This window comes from Ictidomys tridecemlineatus, chromosome 11 (genome assembly GCF_052094955.1).
Source record: "Ictidomys tridecemlineatus isolate mIctTri1 chromosome 11, mIctTri1.hap1, whole genome shotgun sequence".
NCBI classification, from domain to species: Eukaryota; Metazoa; Chordata; class Mammalia; order Rodentia; family Sciuridae; genus Ictidomys; species Ictidomys tridecemlineatus.
Window position 1 is genome coordinate 126,812,658 of NC_135487.1, and position 19,780 is coordinate 126,832,437.

The following is a 19,780-nucleotide window of genomic DNA, read 5'->3' on the forward strand; positions in this document are numbered from 1 at the left end:
GCAGATTTAATATTTTCTTGGGAAGACAATCTTATAAGAGTGGTGGGCATCAGGAATTTTCCAATATAAAATTTTCTGTACGTGTGTGTGCTGCCTGGAGATGCATGTGCATTTATAAACTCTTTTGAGTTATATCCTTTCCTGCCAGAGAGAAGTAATTTCAAAAAATCAATTTTGAAGGGCAGTACTGAGAATGAAAGCCAGGGGCCAATGCATGCGGTTGCCCTGAAGCAGGTTTTTTAATGTTTTATAGATATATTTAAAATACATAAAGACCTGATTAGGATTACTAGGTGGTTGTGAACATCTGCCCTTTGACTCCTAATTTCAAGGATCTAAGTTGTGCTTGTGAAATGAAAGCTTTTTCTGCAATGGAGGAGAGTCGTCCCTAAATTCCATCTCGGTCCTCTGATTTGGGAGAATATTGAGGGGTGAGGTGGTCCCTTTCCTCATTTGCTCTGTTTTGGCCTTAAACTGGTTTAAGTTCTGTCTGCCCCACGACAACCACCAGCAAACGCCACCTTTGAAAGATCCCCTGCGTATCGCGTGCTGCCGCCTCCTGACTGGTCCGTTCACTTTATGCTGTTGCCTTAATGCCCACGTCTCTACGTGCAGACCTTGAAACTGGTACGTGACCAGTGGGCCTTTCTGGCCCATTGCGGAACTAGGTTTGGGGACCTGGAAGGGGCGATGTCCCGCCCCGCGAGGGCGGGGCACCCGCAGGCGTCACGGGGCGGCCCTGCCCCTCCCGTGGGGACGCAGTGCCGGTGGCGCCATCTTACCCGGCTGCGGGAGGGGTCACAGGTCAGAGCCCGATCCTCCCGCCAGCGAAGGAGCACCGGGTGGGTGCCCAGCCGGACTCAGGGCCTCCCTGCCCGCGGGGCCCAGCGGCCTGAGGTGACGGGGCGCCAGGGCCTGGGGAAGGGTGGGGCCGGGATGGGGAGGGGGCGGAACCCCGCGCCGCGGTGGAGGGAGCCGCTGCAGCCCAGCAGCAGCCTGCCTTTGGTCCCCAGACCCCAGGCTTCCCCCTTGGCTCCCTTTCTTGTCTTGGTGCCCCGTTCTGAAAAGATTGTACATTTCTTTGTCTCTTTTTCTTTGTGGGAGAAGTAAGTGGGGAGACCTGTGATGTGTCATACGACGGTAGCATCTTGGAGAGAGGGTGAGGATGTGGGGCTTCTTGGGGCCCCAGAAAGGTTTCTGAGGTGTTAGGAGCAATAGGCCATAATATGTCTGGGAAAGTAGGGTGCTTCGGACCGCCGGCACGGCGTGTCCACCCTGCATTAGATATCTTTTGCTTTCCTTCTAGGTGGCTTTTCCGTGGGGCCGCCCAGGATTTCCCAAAAGGACAATGGATTCTGGAACTCGCCCTGTTGGTAGCTGCTGTAGCAACCCTGCAGGGCTCTCACGGGAGTACAAATTAGTGATGCTGGGTGCTGGTGGTGTGGGGAAGAGTGGTAGGTGACATTTTCCATTTTTTAAGTAAGGATGAAAAGGAACTTCAAATAAATGACCTCTACCCAAGCCAGTGGGGTTACTGGCTATTTGTTGTGCAATGTTGATACTTTCAATCCTTTCTGTGGGTCACCTTGGTGAGGATTTTAACTTTCATTTCTTGTTTTGAAGCCATGACCATGCAGTTCATCAGCCACAGATTCCCAGAAGATCATGACCCCACCATTGGTAAGTCAGATTCTCTCTCAGGTTTCCAAATACACCTTGTAAAAGTATCTTAGAGCCAGGAGTGGTGGTGCCAACTTGTAAGCCCAACCACTTGGGAGGCTGACATGGGAGGATTGCAAATTCAAGACCAACCTCAGCAACTCTCAAAATAAAAATCAAAAGGTCTGGGTTTGTGGATCATGGTCAAGTGCCCCTGAGTTCAATCCCCAGTACAAAAAAAAGGGGGGGGGTATCTTGTTAAATGTTTGGTAAATGTCAATTTTAAAAAACAAATAATAATAAATACTCAGTTTTTCTTTGAAGAAACAAACCTCTCAAACATGTTTATTTGGTCCAATACCAGAAAGAGCATATTAACCTGAGGAAAAAAAACCCATGAAATATTGTTAAGTTTCTATTTATATTTTGAGCCTTTTTCATCATCTAATTCAGATTTATTTAGAAACAAGGATATAATAGTGATTGGTAAACAATTGAATAGTTCTTTTTCTAGATTTTTAAACATAAGCCTTCTTTAGTCTCTGTATTGAGCTGAGTATTGATGGGACAACTTTCTTTGTCATATTTTTTTTTGGTTGGTGTGCTGTATGGTTAGACTAAAGGCAAAGCTTAAAGGCCACTTACTATCACTTCTCTAAGGGTCTGACTTGAAACTGACTGTAAGTATGAGTCAGCTGGTTTGAACTTCCACAAAAGGAAGCAGAAAAACAAGTAGAGCCAGCCGCCTGAACTCTTACAACCCAGGCATGTACGGCCTGGACTTCTTCCACTTGAAGCCTTTCATTTACTTCCTTATACCTGAAGTTCATTATACAGTGGTATCGTTTTCCCTGTCATTTGTAGTCTTTAACTCTCTTATTGTCAGAATGCTGATAGAGTAAAAAAAGTCATTTTGTTTGTTTTGCCTTTTTAGTTTTAATTGTTCTTTTCTCCTAAGACTAATGTCATCCCTAAACCTTAAGGAAGCAGGTTTAATTCTAAGGGATTATATCTTAGTATAAATAAGTAAAGGTGAGGGAGGACACAGAAAGGCAGCCTTACCACTGTTATTTTCAGTATGTGGCACTTTGCCATGATACTGGGTCTCTAGAAAGACTTTCCATCAGGTCAGGCCCCTGCTGCTGAAAGAGTGTTCAGTGGTAGCCCAGCTTTGGATGTAGTCATTTTATACAATAGATACTTCTGTGGATTTGGGAAAAATAGAAACAGTTTTTGTTTTTCAGATATAATACCAGATTGATCTATCTATCTATCTATCTATTTTGGTGTTGGGGATCACACTCAGCCTTACAGTTGCTAAAATTAAATGGTCTGCCATAGAACTACATCCCTAACCATATGAAGTACTTTTTGATATTAGTGAATATTTTTTCCCATTATCTAATGACACTGTCTGATTCAACCGCAGCTACTTAGGTTTCTTGGGTTGCTGTTATGAGCCAAGAACTGGGGTAGGCCCTGGGGTACAGTGGCAAACAAAAAGATATGGTGTCTGTTCTTACCCAGTTTACATTTTGTTTTAAACTTTGCCTACAAACTATAAGAAGAAAAACTTTACATTGTAACTGATACAAATATAAGTATGAATATATTTTGCTGATGGATACGTATTATACATATGCAGGTATGTTTGTAGCAAATTAAAATATCATGAAATTTTGCTTACCTTTCTAAATATAATGTTCTCTAGGATTTTTGTCTCTTATTTAAGCTTTTGCTTTTCTATTTTATTTTGGTTTTGGTGGTACTGCGGATTGAACCCAAGGGTACTTAACCATTGAGCCACATCCCTAGTCCTTCCCACCCCCCCAGTTGTAGGTGGACACAATACCTTTATTTATTATATGGTGCTGAGAATTGAACCTAGTGCCTTACACGTGCTAGGGAAGCACCCTACCATGAGCCACAATGCCAGCTCCATCCATCCCCACTCCTTGTTATTTTATTTTTCTTTTTTGTGGTGCTGAGGATTGAACCCAGGGCCTTGTGCATGTGAGGCAGACACTCTACCAACTGAGCTATATCCCCAGCCCTCTATCATTACTATTATTATTATTATTTTTAATATTTACTTTTTAATTATGGACTGACACAATGTCTTTATTTTACCTTATGTGGTGCTGAGGATCGAACCCAGTGCCTCACATATGCCAGGCCAGCACTCTGCCTCTGAGTAACAACCCCAGCCCTTCTTTTTATTTTTTGAGACAAGGTCTCAAACTTGTATTCTAAGCCTCCAGCGTTGCTGGGATTGTAGGCACGTGCTACCATACCCATCTATTTTAATGTTGGCTCCCCCCCATTACGTTTATGTCACAACTTACTAATACTAAAGGACCATGACCTGTGGTTTGAGAAACACTGATTTAATAGGCTCTTCATCTCTGAAATAGGGATTCAAGAAAAAATATTAAAAGGTCAGAAATAGGGATTCAAGAAAAAATATTAAAAGGAAATATATTGGGATATAAATAGCAGTTGTTTTGGGGTATGAAAATATTGAGTGGTTTTTTTTTTTTTTTTTATGTTGTTGATAGTTTATTTATTTATTTATATGCGGTATTGAGAATTGATGCTAGTGCCTCACAATCCCAACCCCAATCCTTGAGTGGGTTTTTTATTCTTCTTTTCTATGATTTCCAAGGTTACTAAAATAACATACCTTAAAGAAACCAGGTGCATTAGCCTGCATGAGTAGACCTACTCAGGAGGCTGAGACATGAGGATTATTTGATCCTAGGAGACTGAGGCCATCTCCTTAAAATAATAATAATAATAATAATAGTAATAAGCATAAAATAAAATGTCTTACATAAGGGAAGAATTGTGACAATATGGATTATTTAGAAAGTGTAGTAAAGTAAGTTATGGTTTTTCTTTTATCTATACTGTTAATACAAAGAGCTGGGTACAGTGGCACATGTCTGTAATCACAGTGACTCAGAAGCAGGAGAATCTCAAATTCAAGGCCAGCCTTAGCAACTTAGCAAGACCCTATCTTAAAATAAAAAGGCCTAGAAATATAGCTCAGTGGTAAGCTTAAAAAAAAAAAAAAGTTTAGAGGTTGTGTGGTGACCTGGGAGGCTAAGGCAGAAGGATCACAAATTCAAGGCCAGCTTCAACAAGTTAGCTAGACCCTGTCTCAAAATGAAAAACACTGGGGATGTGCCCTGCTCCTCTGGGTGTAGTCCCTAGTACAGAAAAAGGGAGGGGGGGTGGAATCAACTTCAGTATCTTTATGAATTTTAAAATAGACACTTCATTCTGTGTGTATGGATTTATAGTACACCTTTCTTCCCTCCTGTAGAAGATGCTTATAAAATCCGAATCCGTATTGATGATGAGCCTGCCAATCTGGACATTTTGGATACAGCTGGACAGGTATTAAATCCCAGAAAGCTATGAGTAAAGGCTGTTTTACTCTAGTAAATGGGAGGGGAAGGCTTATGCAGAGATCACTAGTTTATCTCTCTTAATTTTTCATGCACTCTGACTCAGGATAGCAGGTAATCGACTTACCTCTTCTTTAAACTGAAATAAATAGCTAGTGTATATAGATCTAGGTTACATCAATACATTATTAATCTATGTGTTTCTTTAGGCAGAGTTTACAGCCATGCGGGATCAGTATATGAGGGCAGGAGAAGGGTTTATCATTTGTTATTCTATCACTGATCGCCGAAGTTTCCATGAAGTTCGGGAGTTCAAACAGCTCATCTATCGAGTTCGACGTACTGATGACACACCTGTGGTTCTTGTGGGAAACAAGTCTGACCTAAAACAGCTAAGACAGGTGAGGAAAGAGAAGAAAATGTTGTCTAACATCTTGTAGAATAAGTCATTTATGTTTCTTGGTTTACAGATTTCTTTGCCTTAAAATAGAAAATCAAAATTAGCTTCTCCCGGGGCTGGGGATGTGGCTCAAGTGGCAGCGCGCTCGCCTAGCATGCGTGCAGCCCGGGTTCGATCCTCAGCAGCACCACATACCAACAAAGATGTTGTGTCCGCCGAGAACTAAGAAAAAATAAATAAATGTTAAAATTCTCTCTCTCTCTCTCTGTCCCCCTCTCTCACTCTCTCTTTAAAAAAAAAAAAAAATTAGCTTCTCCCTAACCTTGAAAATTTTGCTGTATCTATTTGCTAATATTATGGATAAAGGGCTGGGGATGTGGCTCAAGCAGTAACAAGCTCTCCTGGCATGCGGGGGGCGCTGGGTTCGATCCTTAGCACCACATAAAAATAAAAAATAAAAATGTTGTGTTCACCAAAAACTGAAAAATATTGTTATTAAAATATTATTAAATATTATAAAATATTTATTAAATATTTTATAATATTTAATATTTATTAAATATTATTAAATATTATAAAATATTATTTAAAAAATCTCTCCCACTCTCTCTCTCTCTCTCTCTCTCTCTCTCAAAAAAAATTTAAAAAAAATATTATGGATAAAATCTGGATTAGAGACTCAGTTTACAGGAAGCCACAGGGTTATGATCAGAATAGAATAGAATATCCATCAAGTAAAAGATCGTGGAATGATCATTGACTAAAACTTCAGAAATAAATCTGTTTAAACAGTATAGGTGTGGTGGCACACATCTGTGATCCAGCAACTCAGGAACTGAGGCAGAAGGATCACAAGTTCAAGGCCAGCCTCAGCTACTTAGTGAGGCCTACCTGGTGAGACCCCTTCTCAAAATAAAAACTTAAAAAGGGCTGTGGATGTGGATCAGTGGTTGGCTAAGTGCCCCTGGATTGAATTCCCTATCATTAAAAAAAAAAAAGAAAGAAAAATAAGTGATAACTTTGAAGTTAGTGATAATACTTAAAATTGCTGTTTGTGGTAGAGGTTGAAAGTATAGTAAGACATTCATGACTACTAGTGAAAGCAATGAATGACACAAATCTTTTGAAAGTATTTTGACAGTTGTTAAATTTGTAATTTTATTTATTTTTACTGGTAACTGGAGATTAAACCCAGGTGTGGCTCTACCACTGAGCTCTATCCTCAGCCCTTTTTGTTTATTTTGAGATACATTGCTGAAGCTGACCTCAAACTTGCAATCCTACCTCAGCCTCCATAGTGGCTGGGATTACAGGCACGAACTACTACACCTGGGTCAATTTGTAATGCTTCTCTGTTAAGCCTTGGAAAAATCTGTTCAAGAGATTATATGCAAAGTGTTCATTGCCAGGCTATTTATGGTAGCAGAAAATCAGAAACAGTCTTACTGCCCAAAAGTAGGAGAAATTATGGCCTATCCAGAATTGGATATATTGATTTGGGGTTCCTTGAAATTTTCAGTATTATAGTTTAAGTATATATCTCTTTTTTTTTTTTTTAAATCTTTATTTTTATTTGTATGTGGTGCTGAGAATCGAACCCAGTGCCTCATGCATGGCAGGCAAGCGCCGCTACCACTTGAGCCACATCCCCAGCCCCAAGTATATATCTCTTTTGTTTGTGCTTTTCTTTCTTAAAATGGAAAGTGTGGAGAAAATTAGTCTTGCATATTGATGTCTATATCTATTTAGTAATCTGTTCTAAAAAGTTATCTTGAAAAAAGATCAGAAATAGAACCATATAATTTTAAGGCAGAAAAAGCCATGTAATCTAGTCCCCCCAAATTATAAAAGTGCCTGGATTCTGCCTGCATACCTTCAGAGTTGAGATGTTCTCCTCCTGTTAAGGTTGCCTATTTACTTTTTTTTTCCTAAAGTGTAAATGGATCTTTTTTTATTTTATTTACATATTTATATGTAGTGCTAAAGATCAAACCCAAGGCCTGATTCATGCCAGGCAAGTGCTCTGCCACTGAGCCACAATTCCGGCCCCGCCTATTTACTTTTATACAGTTGTAATGGTTTTTCTGTTAGCCCTCTAAATTTGCTCATGTTTGCACTTTTAAAGGTCACCAAGGAAGAAGGAATGGCTCTGGCCCGGGAGTTCAGCTGCCCTTTTTTTGAGACTTCTGCTGCATACCGCTATTACATTGATGATGTCTTCCATGCACTTGTACGGGAGATACGGAAGAAAGAGAAGGAGGCAGTGCTGGCTATGGAGAAAAAATCCAAACCCAAAAGCAGTGTATGGAAGAGGCTAAAATCCCCATTCCGGAAGAAGAAAGATTCAGTAACTTGAAGGGAAGATGTGAAGTGTTTTTATCTGTGAACTGCAGTGCTTGATCGAAGCAGTCCAGTAACCTGCAGTAGTAAGCATGGTGCTTGCTCTTTCTCCTGTTATGACCATTATTTTAAAAGTAACTGATGAGGGGGACCTGCCTACTAGGAGTTTTCAATAATGTGGTATTTAAAGTATTGTTTCTTAGTTGATTCTGATTTATTAACCCAGTGACGCACTGTCTGCTTTTAAATTGTCACATGAGAATTTGATCTACCATTGTTTTGGGTTATTTTGCTGATGTTAATTAATTAATGTAAATTTTTTATATCCTGGGAGAATATGTATACCATGTGTGTTTGATGATTTCGCAAGAGGAATGTGCTGTACACTCCCCAATCATCCTTTAACTTCAGTTTCTTGGGACTGTCCCAGAGAAGGACCTCAGTCTCATCTATTCATACTGAGCTTCCGTGTCACAGAATAAAAATCATACAGGGAAATCAGTGCTAAAGAGATCAGTGCTAAAGTTCAGCAAATAGCTATGGAGCTGACATCTGTTCAGATTATGGAGTGATGAGATTTGGGTAAATCAGATCAGATGCTTGCAGGAAGTTGGCTAGAAAAAGGTAGGGTCAGAACATCGTTCCCAGTACAAGCCTGGCTTTTCTGAGAAGTGCACCTTTGGTCCAGACACTGGGAGGGGTAAGAATAGACAGAAGCATATGAAAGGTCATGAAAATTTCTCCTAGGAGCTTCTTAAGTTCTTTTCAGGGTTTTGCCTTTCTTTACCTTCAAAGGTAAACACTGGATTGCTAAACTTTTGTTTGTCCTTAGTTGGGACAGCCATTGCCTCGTACAAATTTATTTTTTCTCCACAGTTACACACACTAAGACATTGTTTCCTAGTACTTTCCCTTATCTTTCTTGTACTCTTTGGAAGAGCAAGACCTGGCAAAATGATTTTTAAGCCCTTTGTTAACTGACTTTATTTTCAAAAGTTGGAGTAAAATCATGTGGCCTCCTTGACATCAACAGTCACTAGACTTTGCTCAAAGAAAGTCTGTGGTTTTTCTGCTTAATGGGTCAGTCATAAAGCTTTAATATTTATACATTGGGTTTGTAATCCTAAGATTTCCTTAAGAGGACCTTACTAAGTTCACCTCAGGGTTGTCTGAGCCTTGACAGTTTGGCCTAACCACTTTTCTCCATATATGTAGTTGAGAAACTATAGTCCTAGAAGAAACTGCTTTAAACATTGCTGATAACTTCTCTTTTGAGGATCAGAATCATTTTGCTATCCAAATAGACCTGTGGGGAGTAAATGCAAAAGTGCTAAGAGTAATGAGTCACGTGTTGAATATTCAACGTCACTGAAGCACTATTTGTGTCACTCTCAGAGGATGCTTTTGTGTAGCACCTCTTTGAAAGCTCAACCTACTGTTTTCTGTTGTTAGAAGCAGGACGACAGGGTTGTTATGTTTTTCTTTATAAACTAACTGTTTATGGTCTAGATTTAAAGAAAAGTTCTAACATTTTTTAGCTCTGAGTAGTGGTCCTTTTTGAAACTCCTGAAAACGTTTTTGCTACCAAATAAATCATGTTTTATGGTACTCAGCCATCTAAAAATGAAAGACCCAAAATTTGAGTCTACACAGAACAAAAATCTCACAGGAACCATTACACTTTGGAGAAGCATGGAAGTAGAAATACAGTGCAATTCTATTACAGTATTTTACCACATTTAGAGCCTTTTAAGTTTAATGCCTTAGTTTCTCATTACTAATGAACTAGGGAATTATTAGCATTAAGCAAGAAAATGACAGTTATATAATTGCAATGTAGAATGTTGCTAGGAAATCTGTAAGACTGAAGGAAATTTGTATTGCATATGCAAAAAATAAGATTAGTGTTTTTAAGACTTATTACTGACACATATTTGATTCCTGGATAAACTAGTCGCTTAGTTAGTACTGAGAATTCTGTTCATTCATGGTGCTAGATAGTTTGAGGGGTCTAATATGTGTAAGTCATATCTCTTTTCTTAGTGGTCATATAGTGTAGGTAATTTATGAGCTCTAAATAATCAGCTTTATCCAATTCAAGGGCATTAAGATTAATTATTGCCTGGAACTTTGAAGAGAGAAAAATTCAGGGACACATTGAAAGGCACTGGAACAGTTTATGTCCATATCAGATCAGCAAATTAAAAGATTCAGAAACTCATGTCTAAAATTAGCTGGTTAGAATTCAGAAAGGGACATGTTTTAACTTTATGATATATTAGCAAAATTTCATCTACTGTGATGTTTTGGGGGAAGTTTTCATTTATGCACTTGTATATGAAGACAATTTGTATGACAATACAAAACTCATAAAGAATTTGTTGGGCTTTTCTTTTACTTATATGAGTGGGTAGAAATATTTGGAATCATTTTAGAAAGCTCATTTTAAGGAAAAAATATAGCATGTCTGTGATCCGAGAAATGTGGAAGGCTGAGGTAGGAGGATTGCAAATTGTAGAACAGCCTCAGCAATTTGAGAAAGCTCTGAGCAATTCAGATAGATGCTGTCTCAAAAAAATATATATAGCCAAGTGCAGTAGCACATGCCTGCAATCAGGAGGATCACGAGTTCAAAGCCATCCTCAGCAACTTAGCGAGACCTTATCTCTAAATAAAATATAAAAAGAACTGAGGATGTAGTTCAGTGGTTAAGCACCCTGGGTTCGATCCCTGGTACCAAATAAATAAATAAAATTTAAAATGATTATATTGATTTTGTTAAATACATTACGTATTTCTGCCCTTTTCCCGTCTTCCCTCTTGTTCTCCACTTTGTACTACACTGATCTTCCCATTCAGTTTATGCTATCTGCAATCCCCCCCACACACCAACTTTCCCTCATTCTGCTGTAGCTTCCACATAGGACAGAAAACATTTTACCCTTGATTTTCTGAGTTTGGCTTATTTCACTTAGCATGATGTTCTCCATTTTCATCCACTTACCGGCAAATGTCATTATTTCATTCTTGATCCATTCATGTGTTCGTGGGCATTTGGGTTGATTCCATCATTCACAAATATTTGAGTGCCTACAACATACGGTCAACTGCTAGTGAGTATTGATTCAGAGATTACTTCTTTGTGAGGAGATAGGAAAACACAAATGGAAATCTATAGTACATTTGCCTCCTAATTGAAGATTATGCAGTTGTTTCAAATACATATAAACTAAGATGTGGGAGAATGAGAATAACTTTTTTTTTTGTACTGGAGATTAAACCACTGTGTGCTTTGTCCCTAAAATATATCCCCCATCCTTTATTTATTTATTTAGATAACAGGGATTGAACCCAAGGGCACTTGATAAGCCACATACCCAGCTCTTTTTTTTTTTTTTTTTTTAATCTTTTGTATTGAAACAGTGTCTTTCTAAGTTGCTTTGGAGCTTGCTAAATTGCTGAGGCTGGCCTTTAACTTGGTGATCCTCCTGCCTCAGCCTCCTGAGTCACTGGGATTACAGGTGTATACCACCACACCTGGTTCTTCTTTATTTATTTTGAGACAGGTGTCACCATATTGCTTAAGGCTTTGCTAAATTGCTGAGGCTGGTCTTGAATCTGGTGATCCTCCTGCTTCAGCCTCTCTAGTTGCTGGAGTTACAGGCATGCACTACTGCACTGAGCTTATGTGAAAGTCTTTGCTTTTATCTCCACTACTATAAATAGGTACTAGTGTTGGTAACCAACATGACCTAGTTTGGACATTGAAGACATATATTTGTTTACTCATTTTTTACCATTTTTTGAGTGATGGAATATTTTTTTTTTAAAGATAGAGTGAGAGAGAGGAGAGAGAGAGAGAGAGAGAATTTTTAATATTTATTTTTTAGTTCTCGGTGGACACAACATCTTTGTTGGTATGTGGTGCTGAGGATCGAACCCGGGCCGCACGCATGCCAGGCGAGCGCGCTACCGCTTGAGCCACATCCCCAGCCCCAATGGAATATTTTTGAATGATGGAATCAGCCCAAATGCCCTTGAACTCATGAATGAGTCTACCACTGAAACAAGGGTAATGGAGAAAGGGCCTTCCATTTTTTAATGTAATCTCTGTTAGCATAGGTAATGAAGTTCAGCCCAAGTGCCCCTTCTGTAAACATGAAGCATAGTAGGATTCAAAGGAATATAAAATACCATCTTTACTCTGGAGTTTAGATAAAATTTTTATACACAGGGCAAGCTCAGTGGTAGAGCACTTGCCTAGCATGCATGAGGCCTTGGGTTCAATTATTGCATATACCATCAATCTTCTTCCCTTCCTCCTACCCTACCCTTTCTGTAGTACTGGGGCTCAGGTGAACTGAGGACCTTGAGCATGCTAGGTAACTGACTCTGACTGACTACACCCCAGCCCTAAAACCAATCTTAAGGTGTAGTAGGTTATAGTATAGGAACTTATATGCTCCAAACTGAGAATGTTATGGGAATTCAGAAGAGGAAGGAATTAGTAAGGTCCATGGCAGATAAAAGGACCCCAACTCCTTAGGAGCTAATGGAAGAAGAAGGAAATTGGAGAGATTAATCAGAATTTTTTTTATAAATTTGATAAACACTTTATAAATAATTGTTGGTGTTACAAGTTTTCTAAACCTAATCTTGAGAAAGGCAAGACATAGATTTTGAAATCATTATTATTATTATTATTTTTTTTTTTTTTTGGTGATTCTGGGAATTAAACCCAGGGCTTTGTGGATGCTAGGCAAGCAAAAGAACTGCATCCCAAATGCTTTTTTTTTTTTTTTTTTTTTTTTATATTTATTTTTGGGCTGGGTTTGTGGCTCAGTGGTAAAGCACTTGCCTTGCATGTGTGAGGCACTGGGTTCAATCCTCGGCACCACATAAAAATAAATAAATAAATCTATTTTAAAAATATATATTTTTTAGTTGTAGTTGAACACAATACATTTATTTATTTTTATGTGGTGCCGAGGATCAAACCCAGAGCCTTGCACCTGCTAAGCGAGCACTTACCGGAGCACTCTACCGCTGAGCCACAACCCCAGCCCCCAAACACTTTTTTTAAAAATATTTTTTATAGTTGTTAATAGACCTTTATTTTATTCATACATGGTGCTGAGAATCAAACCCAGTGCCTCACACATACCCCTGAGCCACAGCCACAGCACCCCCAAACGCTTTTTATTTGAGATAGTTTCACCAAATTGCCAAGGTTGACCTCAAACTTGCAATCCTCCTGCCTCAGTTTCCTGAGTAGCTGAGATGACAGACATGTACCACCATGCCCAGCTGAAATCTTACTTTTTAGTTGTCCTTGTTAACTTTGACCTCCTTCTCTCCCTCTCTCCTTCCTCTCTATCTTCATTTCTTTTCTTTTCTTGGTGCTTTTTTTTTTTTTGTATTGGGGAATAAACCCAAAGGGTTTATTCTCTCTACCACTAAGGTATAGCACCAGCATTTTTTCCCCCTAGTATTGGGGATTTTACACAGGGAAACTCTACATTGAACAACATCGTTAGCCCTTTTTATTTTTTATTTGAGACAGGGTCTTGCTAAGTTGCTGAGGTTGGCCTGGAACAACTTTGAATTTTCCTGCCTGAGCCTCCCTGAGTCACTGAGATTACAGGTGTGTGCCACCAAGCCCAGACTTTTTTTTGAGGCAGGGTCTTAATTGCCCAGACTGGTCTCAAATTTGCCACTTTCCTGCCTTAACCTCTGGAGTCACTAGGATTACAGGTGTGCACTACTGTACCCTGTACTTAGTTTCAAATTAAAATTTATTTTCAAATTGTTCTTACCATATCTCATCGATTTAGCTAGAACAGAGATTTAGGTGGCATAAACATAAAAGAAAGTAATTGGAAGTCCTTGTTCTCTGATTCAAGAGATTATTGGCTATTCCTCAAAATATCTGAGAGTATTCAATCTCAGTGCACAAATTATTTTTGTCTTCCTCCTCACCATGAATTGCTGTCAAATAATTAGAAATAGTATGAATTAGAGTAGGAAATTAGAAGCCAGTTACCATGGTGCACACATGTAATCTCAGATATTCATGAGGCTAAGGCAGAAGGATACAAGTTTAAGGCCAGCCTGGGCAATTTCACAAGACCCTGTCTCAAAATATCAAAAGGGCTGGGAATGTAGCTCAGAGGAAAAGCACTCTGAGTTCAATCCCCATTACCACCATTAAAAAAAATAATAATAAGGGCTGGGGATGTGGCTCAGGCGGTAGTGCGCTCGTCTGGCATGTGTGCGGCCCGGGTTCGATCCTCAGCACCACATATAAACAAAGATGTTGTGTCCGCCGAGAACTAAAAAATAAATATTAAAAATTCTCTCTCTCTGCTCTCTCACTCTCTCTTAAAAAAAAAAAAAAGAGCCTTTAAAAAAAATAGTATAAACATAGTTGGTAGGAGCTGGGAGAAGGAATCTAGATATTAGAAGGTAAGGGTAAAGCCAGGGTTGCGGCTCATCGGTAGAGTGCTTGCCTCACGCATGCTCGGCTCTGGGTTTGATCCCCAGCACCACATAAAAATAAACAAATAAAATAAAGGTATTGTTCCATCTACAAGTAAAAAAAAAAAATAGTTTTTCAAAAAGGTAAGGACAACCTGGGCTCAGTGGAACCCACCTGGGATTACAGGTGGGAGGTTGATGTAAAAGGATTGATGTAAAATTCAAAGCCAGCCTTAGCAACAAGAGCAGGTATTAAAAAACAAAAAACAAAAACAAAACAAAACAAAACAAAAAAACGGGCTGGAGATGTAGCTCATTGGAAAATATCCCTGTGTTCAATCCCCAGCACTCCCTCCCCTGCAAAACCCCTTGTTTCCTCACTTGATCTCAATTATAGCATCCTTGTTATTGCTCACTCAACTATTCCCCATCATACACTATACTGGTTAAATTATTAAAATTTTCCACATCAATTAACTACAACCTTAACATGGCTTTACACAATCCTCCAAGGAGTTCCATAGACACTTCAACACCATCCAGCCCGGTGACTCCTAATCTTGTTATGGCTGCATGGCTGCAATCAGATTTATTTGGAGAGGTTTTTGTTTTAATATAGATTCCTGAATCCTATCTGAGTATCAGATTGAAATTTCCAGAGACTGGAAGTGAGAAATATTAGACAACTCTGTAGCTCTTCTGACCCAGAAGAAGCAGGTGTTTGGGAACCATGCACAACATTCCAGACCGGCTTTCAAGGTTTTCCACTCAAGTAGCTCAATCCTTATGATCTTTTGCTGACCTCTGCCCTTGCCTTTTTTTTTTTTTTTTTTGGTACCAGGGATTGAACCCAGAGGAGCTTAACAACTGAGCTACCTCCCAGCTCATCATATGTTTTATTTTGAGACAGGGCCTCACTAACTTACATGGGCTCTCCTTCAGTTGCTCAGGCTGGCTTTGAACTTGCAATCCTCCTGCCTCAGCCTCCCGAGCTGCTGGGATATAGGTGTGCTCTGCCACACCCAGTGAAACAAGGGATTTGACTGACAGGGACGAGTAAAATAAATAAATAAATAAACTCACATCTTGTTATGAAGGAAATCAATCACTGGATAGAACAAAGAACCATTAGGTCTTAATAGTTGGGGTATTCTGAAATTTCTAATCAGCTTTTAAACAGGAATTGGTCATGAGACAAAATTACTGAAATGTTCTAGCTTTGTCTAATAAATTAAAAAAAAAAAAGCCTTGATGAGCTTCTTCTGGTTCAGTACATACATTCCTCAGCACACATGATCATGTCATGAAGTCACCCAGTTTTCTGAACAAAAGCTGCTGGGGTGGGGACATGTCTCATTTCCTGCCCTTCCCAGAGCTGGTTATTGCCATAGAGTTTATTACAATCTGCCTTGAGCCAGAAAAACATCTGTAGCTCCTGAAACATCCCATACCAAATGCTTTCTTTCCCTCATTTCTTTGAAGAGGAGCGCACAGGTGAGGGGCAGAGAAACTTAAGGTTAATATGAAGGTGAGTCTAAATATATGCTCATAAATGGTGTAATCAAACAAAATCTCTGCTGATCAGAAGGTATGTACATCCAGCCAGTCAGTCAAAAGTACTTCTATAGGCTCATCCAGAACATTCTGGCTACATCATAATTATTATTATTTTGTACTTGTAAGGTCTTTATCACTAAGCTATATTGCCAGTTATTATTATTTTTTTTTAATTTTGAGACAGGGCCTCACTAATTTAGTGAGGGTCTTGCTGGGTTTTTGAGGTTGGCTTTGAACTTGACCTCTAACTGCTTCAAACTCCTGAGCAGGTGAGATTATGGGGGGTGGACACCAAATCCAGCTTTCACTCTTACAAATTTAGATTACTCAAGATAATTTGAAGCCTACGGAATGGGAGAAAATCCTTGTCACCTGCTCCTCAGTGCGTTGATATCCGGAACATTCGAAGAATTAAAAAAAGTTAATACAAAATAATGATAATAAGAAGAACCCAGGGTTGGGGTTTTAGCTCAGTGGTAGAGCTCTTGCCTCGTACGCTGTTTAAAAAAGAAAAAAGAAGAAGAAGAAGAACCCAATCAATAAATGGGCAAAAGAACTAAGTAGATACTTTTCAAAAGAGGAAATACAGCCAGGCACTGTGATGCATGCCTGTGATCCTAGAGGTTTAGGAGGCTAAGGCAGGAGGACCGAGAGTTCAAGACCAGCCTCAGCAATTTAGTGAGGCCCTAAGCAACTCGGTGAGACCCTGTCTCTAAATAAAGTACTGTTAAAAAGGGCTGGGGGATATGGCTCAGTGGTTAAGTACCCTTGGGTTTGATACCTAGTACCAAAAAAAAAAAAAAAAAATGAAGAAACAGAACCGGTGCAGGCAGTGGCACACGCCTGTTGTGCCTGTAATCCCCACAACTCAGAAGACTAAGGCAGGAGGATTGTAAATTCAAAACCAACCTCAGCAACTTAGTTAGAACTTGTCTCAAAAAATAAAAAGGGCTGGGGATGTAGGTTAGTAGTCAAGCACCCCTGAGATTGATCCCCCAGTACCCCTACCCCCGCAAAAAAATACAAATAATAACAACAAACATGGGGGCTGGGGATATAGCTCAGTGCTTGCCTCATATACACAAGCCCTGGGTTCAAGCCTTGGGTTCAATCCCCAGCACCACCAAAAAATAACAACAACAACAACAAACATTAGTGAAGATGTTGGGGGGGCAGGGTTACCGCTCATACATTGTTGGTGGGACTGCAAATTAGTGCAAAACCATTCTGCTTTTTTTTTTTTTTTTGTACCAGGGATTGGACCTAGGGGTGCTTAACTATTGAGGCACATCCTCAGCCTAAAAAAAAAAAAAAAAAAAAAACTTTATTTATTTATTTTTATGTGGTTCTGAGGATCAAACCCAGTGCCTCACACATAAGAGGCAAGCACTTTGCCACTGAGCCACAGCCCCAGTCCTCCCCAGCCCTTTAAATAATTTTTATTTAGGAACAGGGTCTCGTTAAGTTGCTCAGGCTGTTTTTGAATTCAAGACCCTCCTGCTCCTGCCTCCCTAGCTGCTGGGATTACAGGCATGAACCACCGCATACAGCTAGTGCAAACACTCTGAAAAGCAGTATAGAGATTCCTCAACATACTAGGAAATGAACCACCATTTGACCCAGCTATCCTCCTCCCCAGTATATATCCAAAAGGTTTAAAATTAACATACTACTGTGATGCAGCTGCATCAATATTTATAGCAGCACAATTCACAATAGCCAAGCTATGGAAGAAAACTAGGAGTCCTTCAACAGAAGAATGGATAAAGAAAATGTGATTGATATATATATACACATATACACACACACAATGGGTTGTTACTCAGACATAAAGAAGAATGACATTAAGGCATTTACCAATAAATGGGTGAAACTGGAGACTATCATGCTAAGTGAAATAAGCCAGTCTCAATAAGTCAATGGTCAAATGTTTTCTCTGACATGCAGAAATTAATCTAAAATAAGGGTGGGGAGATAAAAATTAATAAAATATCGGGCTGGGATTGTGGCTCAGAGATAGAGCGATTGCCTAGCACGTGCAAGGCCCTGGGTTCGATCCTAAGCACCACATAAAAATAAATAAATAGAGGTATTGTGTCCAACTACAATTAAAAATAAATAAAATAAAAAGTCAATAAACTAGATCAGTGGACTTGACAAAGGAGATCAAAGGGGAGGGAGGGAGGGAGGAGGGATGGCCTAAGGAAAGAACAGTGGAATGAGTCTGACCTAAGGCTCTCACAGTGATCTCACCATCTTATATATCCAAAGATACTAATTTAAAAGAAAACGATAAATAAATAGAAGAAAGGTCAGTAGAGTTCAGGGGAGGGAATAGGGAGGGAGAGGAAAGAAGGGAAGGAAAGGGGAAGTGCCGGGGAAAGAACTAGAACAAATTATATTCCATACTTTTATGATTACTTCAAAATGAATTCCAATGTTGTGTATAATTAAAAAGAAACAATAAAAAGAAAATACAAAACTTGATTTAAAAACAAGACTGTGAGCCTGCTTGCAGGTAATACACACCCACCACCACCAAAGACCCCAAATCAAAACTCAACTCTAAACCAGGCCCTGTGGAGCGTGCCGGTAATCCCAGCAATTTAGTGAAAAAGTGTCTCAAAAATAAAAAAAAAAATTAAAAAAAGACTAAGGATGTAGTTCAGTGGTAAAACATGCCTGGGTTTAATCCTCAATACCAAAACACTAGGCTGGGGCTATAGCTCAGGTGGTAGAGTGCCTGCCTCGCATGCACAGGGCCCTGGGTTCAATCCCCAGCACCACTTAAAAAAAAAGAAGAAAAGAAGAAAAGAAAGAAAGAATACAAAAAAAAAAAAAAAACAAACTCAACCCTAAACTAGGCCCAATAGTGCACAATTGTAACCCCAGATACTCAGGAAGGCTGAGACAGAAGGATCACAAATTCAAGACCAGCCTAGGCAACTTAGTGAGACCCTGTCTCAAAATAAAAAATAAAAAGGGCTGGAAATGTGACTCAGTGGTAGAGCGCCCCCTAGGTTCAATCCCTAATACTGCTAAAAAAAATTCAACTCTAGACCAAAACTTCTCTTTTGAAGAGAGGGGTAGTGCTTCTGCTAGGCAATTGCTCTACCACTGAACTGCAGCCCCAGCCCTAGACCAACCTTCTTTTGAAACTCCAACTCATAAGTAAAGAGAAGAGGAAAAATCTTTTCATGTTTTCTTAAATTCCGCTTCCCAGACAAGGCCTTGTTCTCTGCCTTCCTGCCTTTATTGAGCCCCTGCTGCATGCCAGGCATTGTGATGACACTGGAAATTCAAGTGAATAGAAATAAGCACACAGTTCTTGGAGTTCTGTTCTATGGGCACCTCTAATTATAAAGTGCAAAATCTGATGAGAGATCTTACAATGGGAAAGGCAGAGGAATAAGGGACAAGCAGTAACTTCAACTGCTCTGTAAACACTAATCCAATATTAACTTGCAAAAATGTTCAACAAGTGGTCAATTTGATGTGAGTGAACATTAATTATAAAAATGTTCAGCTTCATACTATTGCAGTTGATCCTCTGAAACATTCTTGAGGACATTGGCATCAAATCATGAGCACAATCTAATTTGCATTAGTTCCCATCAGGCTCTGTTTGAGTCTTTGAAATCTCCACCAGTAGCAATGGTGGAAATATACAGAAATTGGAGTCTGACTGCCACAGACTCCACTGTTTATGGACTATGTGAACTTGGAGCAAGTTATTTAACCTCTTGGAATTCATTATTCTCATCTGTTAAATGGGAATAATAATAGTATATTTCCAACAGGATTGTAAGATATAAATGAGTTTTATATGATTAAAATATATCCAAATTGGTAAATATTCAATCCATAGCTGAGGGCAGTGGCACATGCCTGTAATATCTCAGAGATTTGGGAAACTGAGGCAGGAGGATCACAA

General features: G+C 39.4%; 1 protein-coding gene across 6 annotated transcripts; it reads left to right on the forward strand.

Annotated features, from left to right (window-relative positions):
* The first annotated feature begins 280 nt into the window (after window positions 1-280).
* Rit1 (Ras like without CAAX 1) lies at window positions 281-10,576 on the forward strand. Of its 6 annotated transcripts, XM_078027414.1 has the most exons (7): window positions 768-897; window positions 1,108-1,159; window positions 1,307-1,454; window positions 1,624-1,680; window positions 4,988-5,061; window positions 5,282-5,473; window positions 7,598-10,576. In XM_078027414.1, the coding sequence occupies exons 3-7, from the start codon at window positions 1,349-1,351 to the stop codon at window positions 7,826-7,828; spliced, it is 660 nt and encodes a 219-aa protein (XP_077883540.1). In that variant the 5' UTR covers window positions 768-897; window positions 1,108-1,159; window positions 1,307-1,348; the 3' UTR covers window positions 7,829-10,576. The 6 variants fall into 6 exon arrangements, with proteins under 6 accessions (XP_005331423.2, XP_077883541.1, XP_077883542.1 ...); XM_005331366.4 differs by lacking the exon at window positions 1,108-1,159 and having other exon boundaries at window positions 281-897; XM_078027415.1 differs by lacking the exon at window positions 1,108-1,159 and having other exon boundaries at window positions 744-842.
* The last annotated feature ends 9,204 nt before the right edge of the window (window positions 10,577-19,780 follow it).

What these genes read in the sequence shown, in the direction of transcription:
- Rit1 (XM_005331366.4), top strand. Translation starts at nt 691, where the DNA reads ATGTCCCGCCCCGCGAGGGCGGGGCACCCGCAGGCGTCACGGGGCGGC. An exon ending in GCGGGGCCCAGCGGCCTGAG is followed by an intron (nt 898 to 1,306) that starts GTGACGGGGCGC and finishes CTTTCCTTCTAG; the next exon opens with GTGGCTTTTCCGTGGGGCCG. An exon ending in TGGTGGTGTGGGGAAGAGTG is followed by an intron (nt 1,455 to 1,623) that starts GTAGGTGACATT and finishes CTTGTTTTGAAG; the next exon opens with CCATGACCATGCAGTTCATC.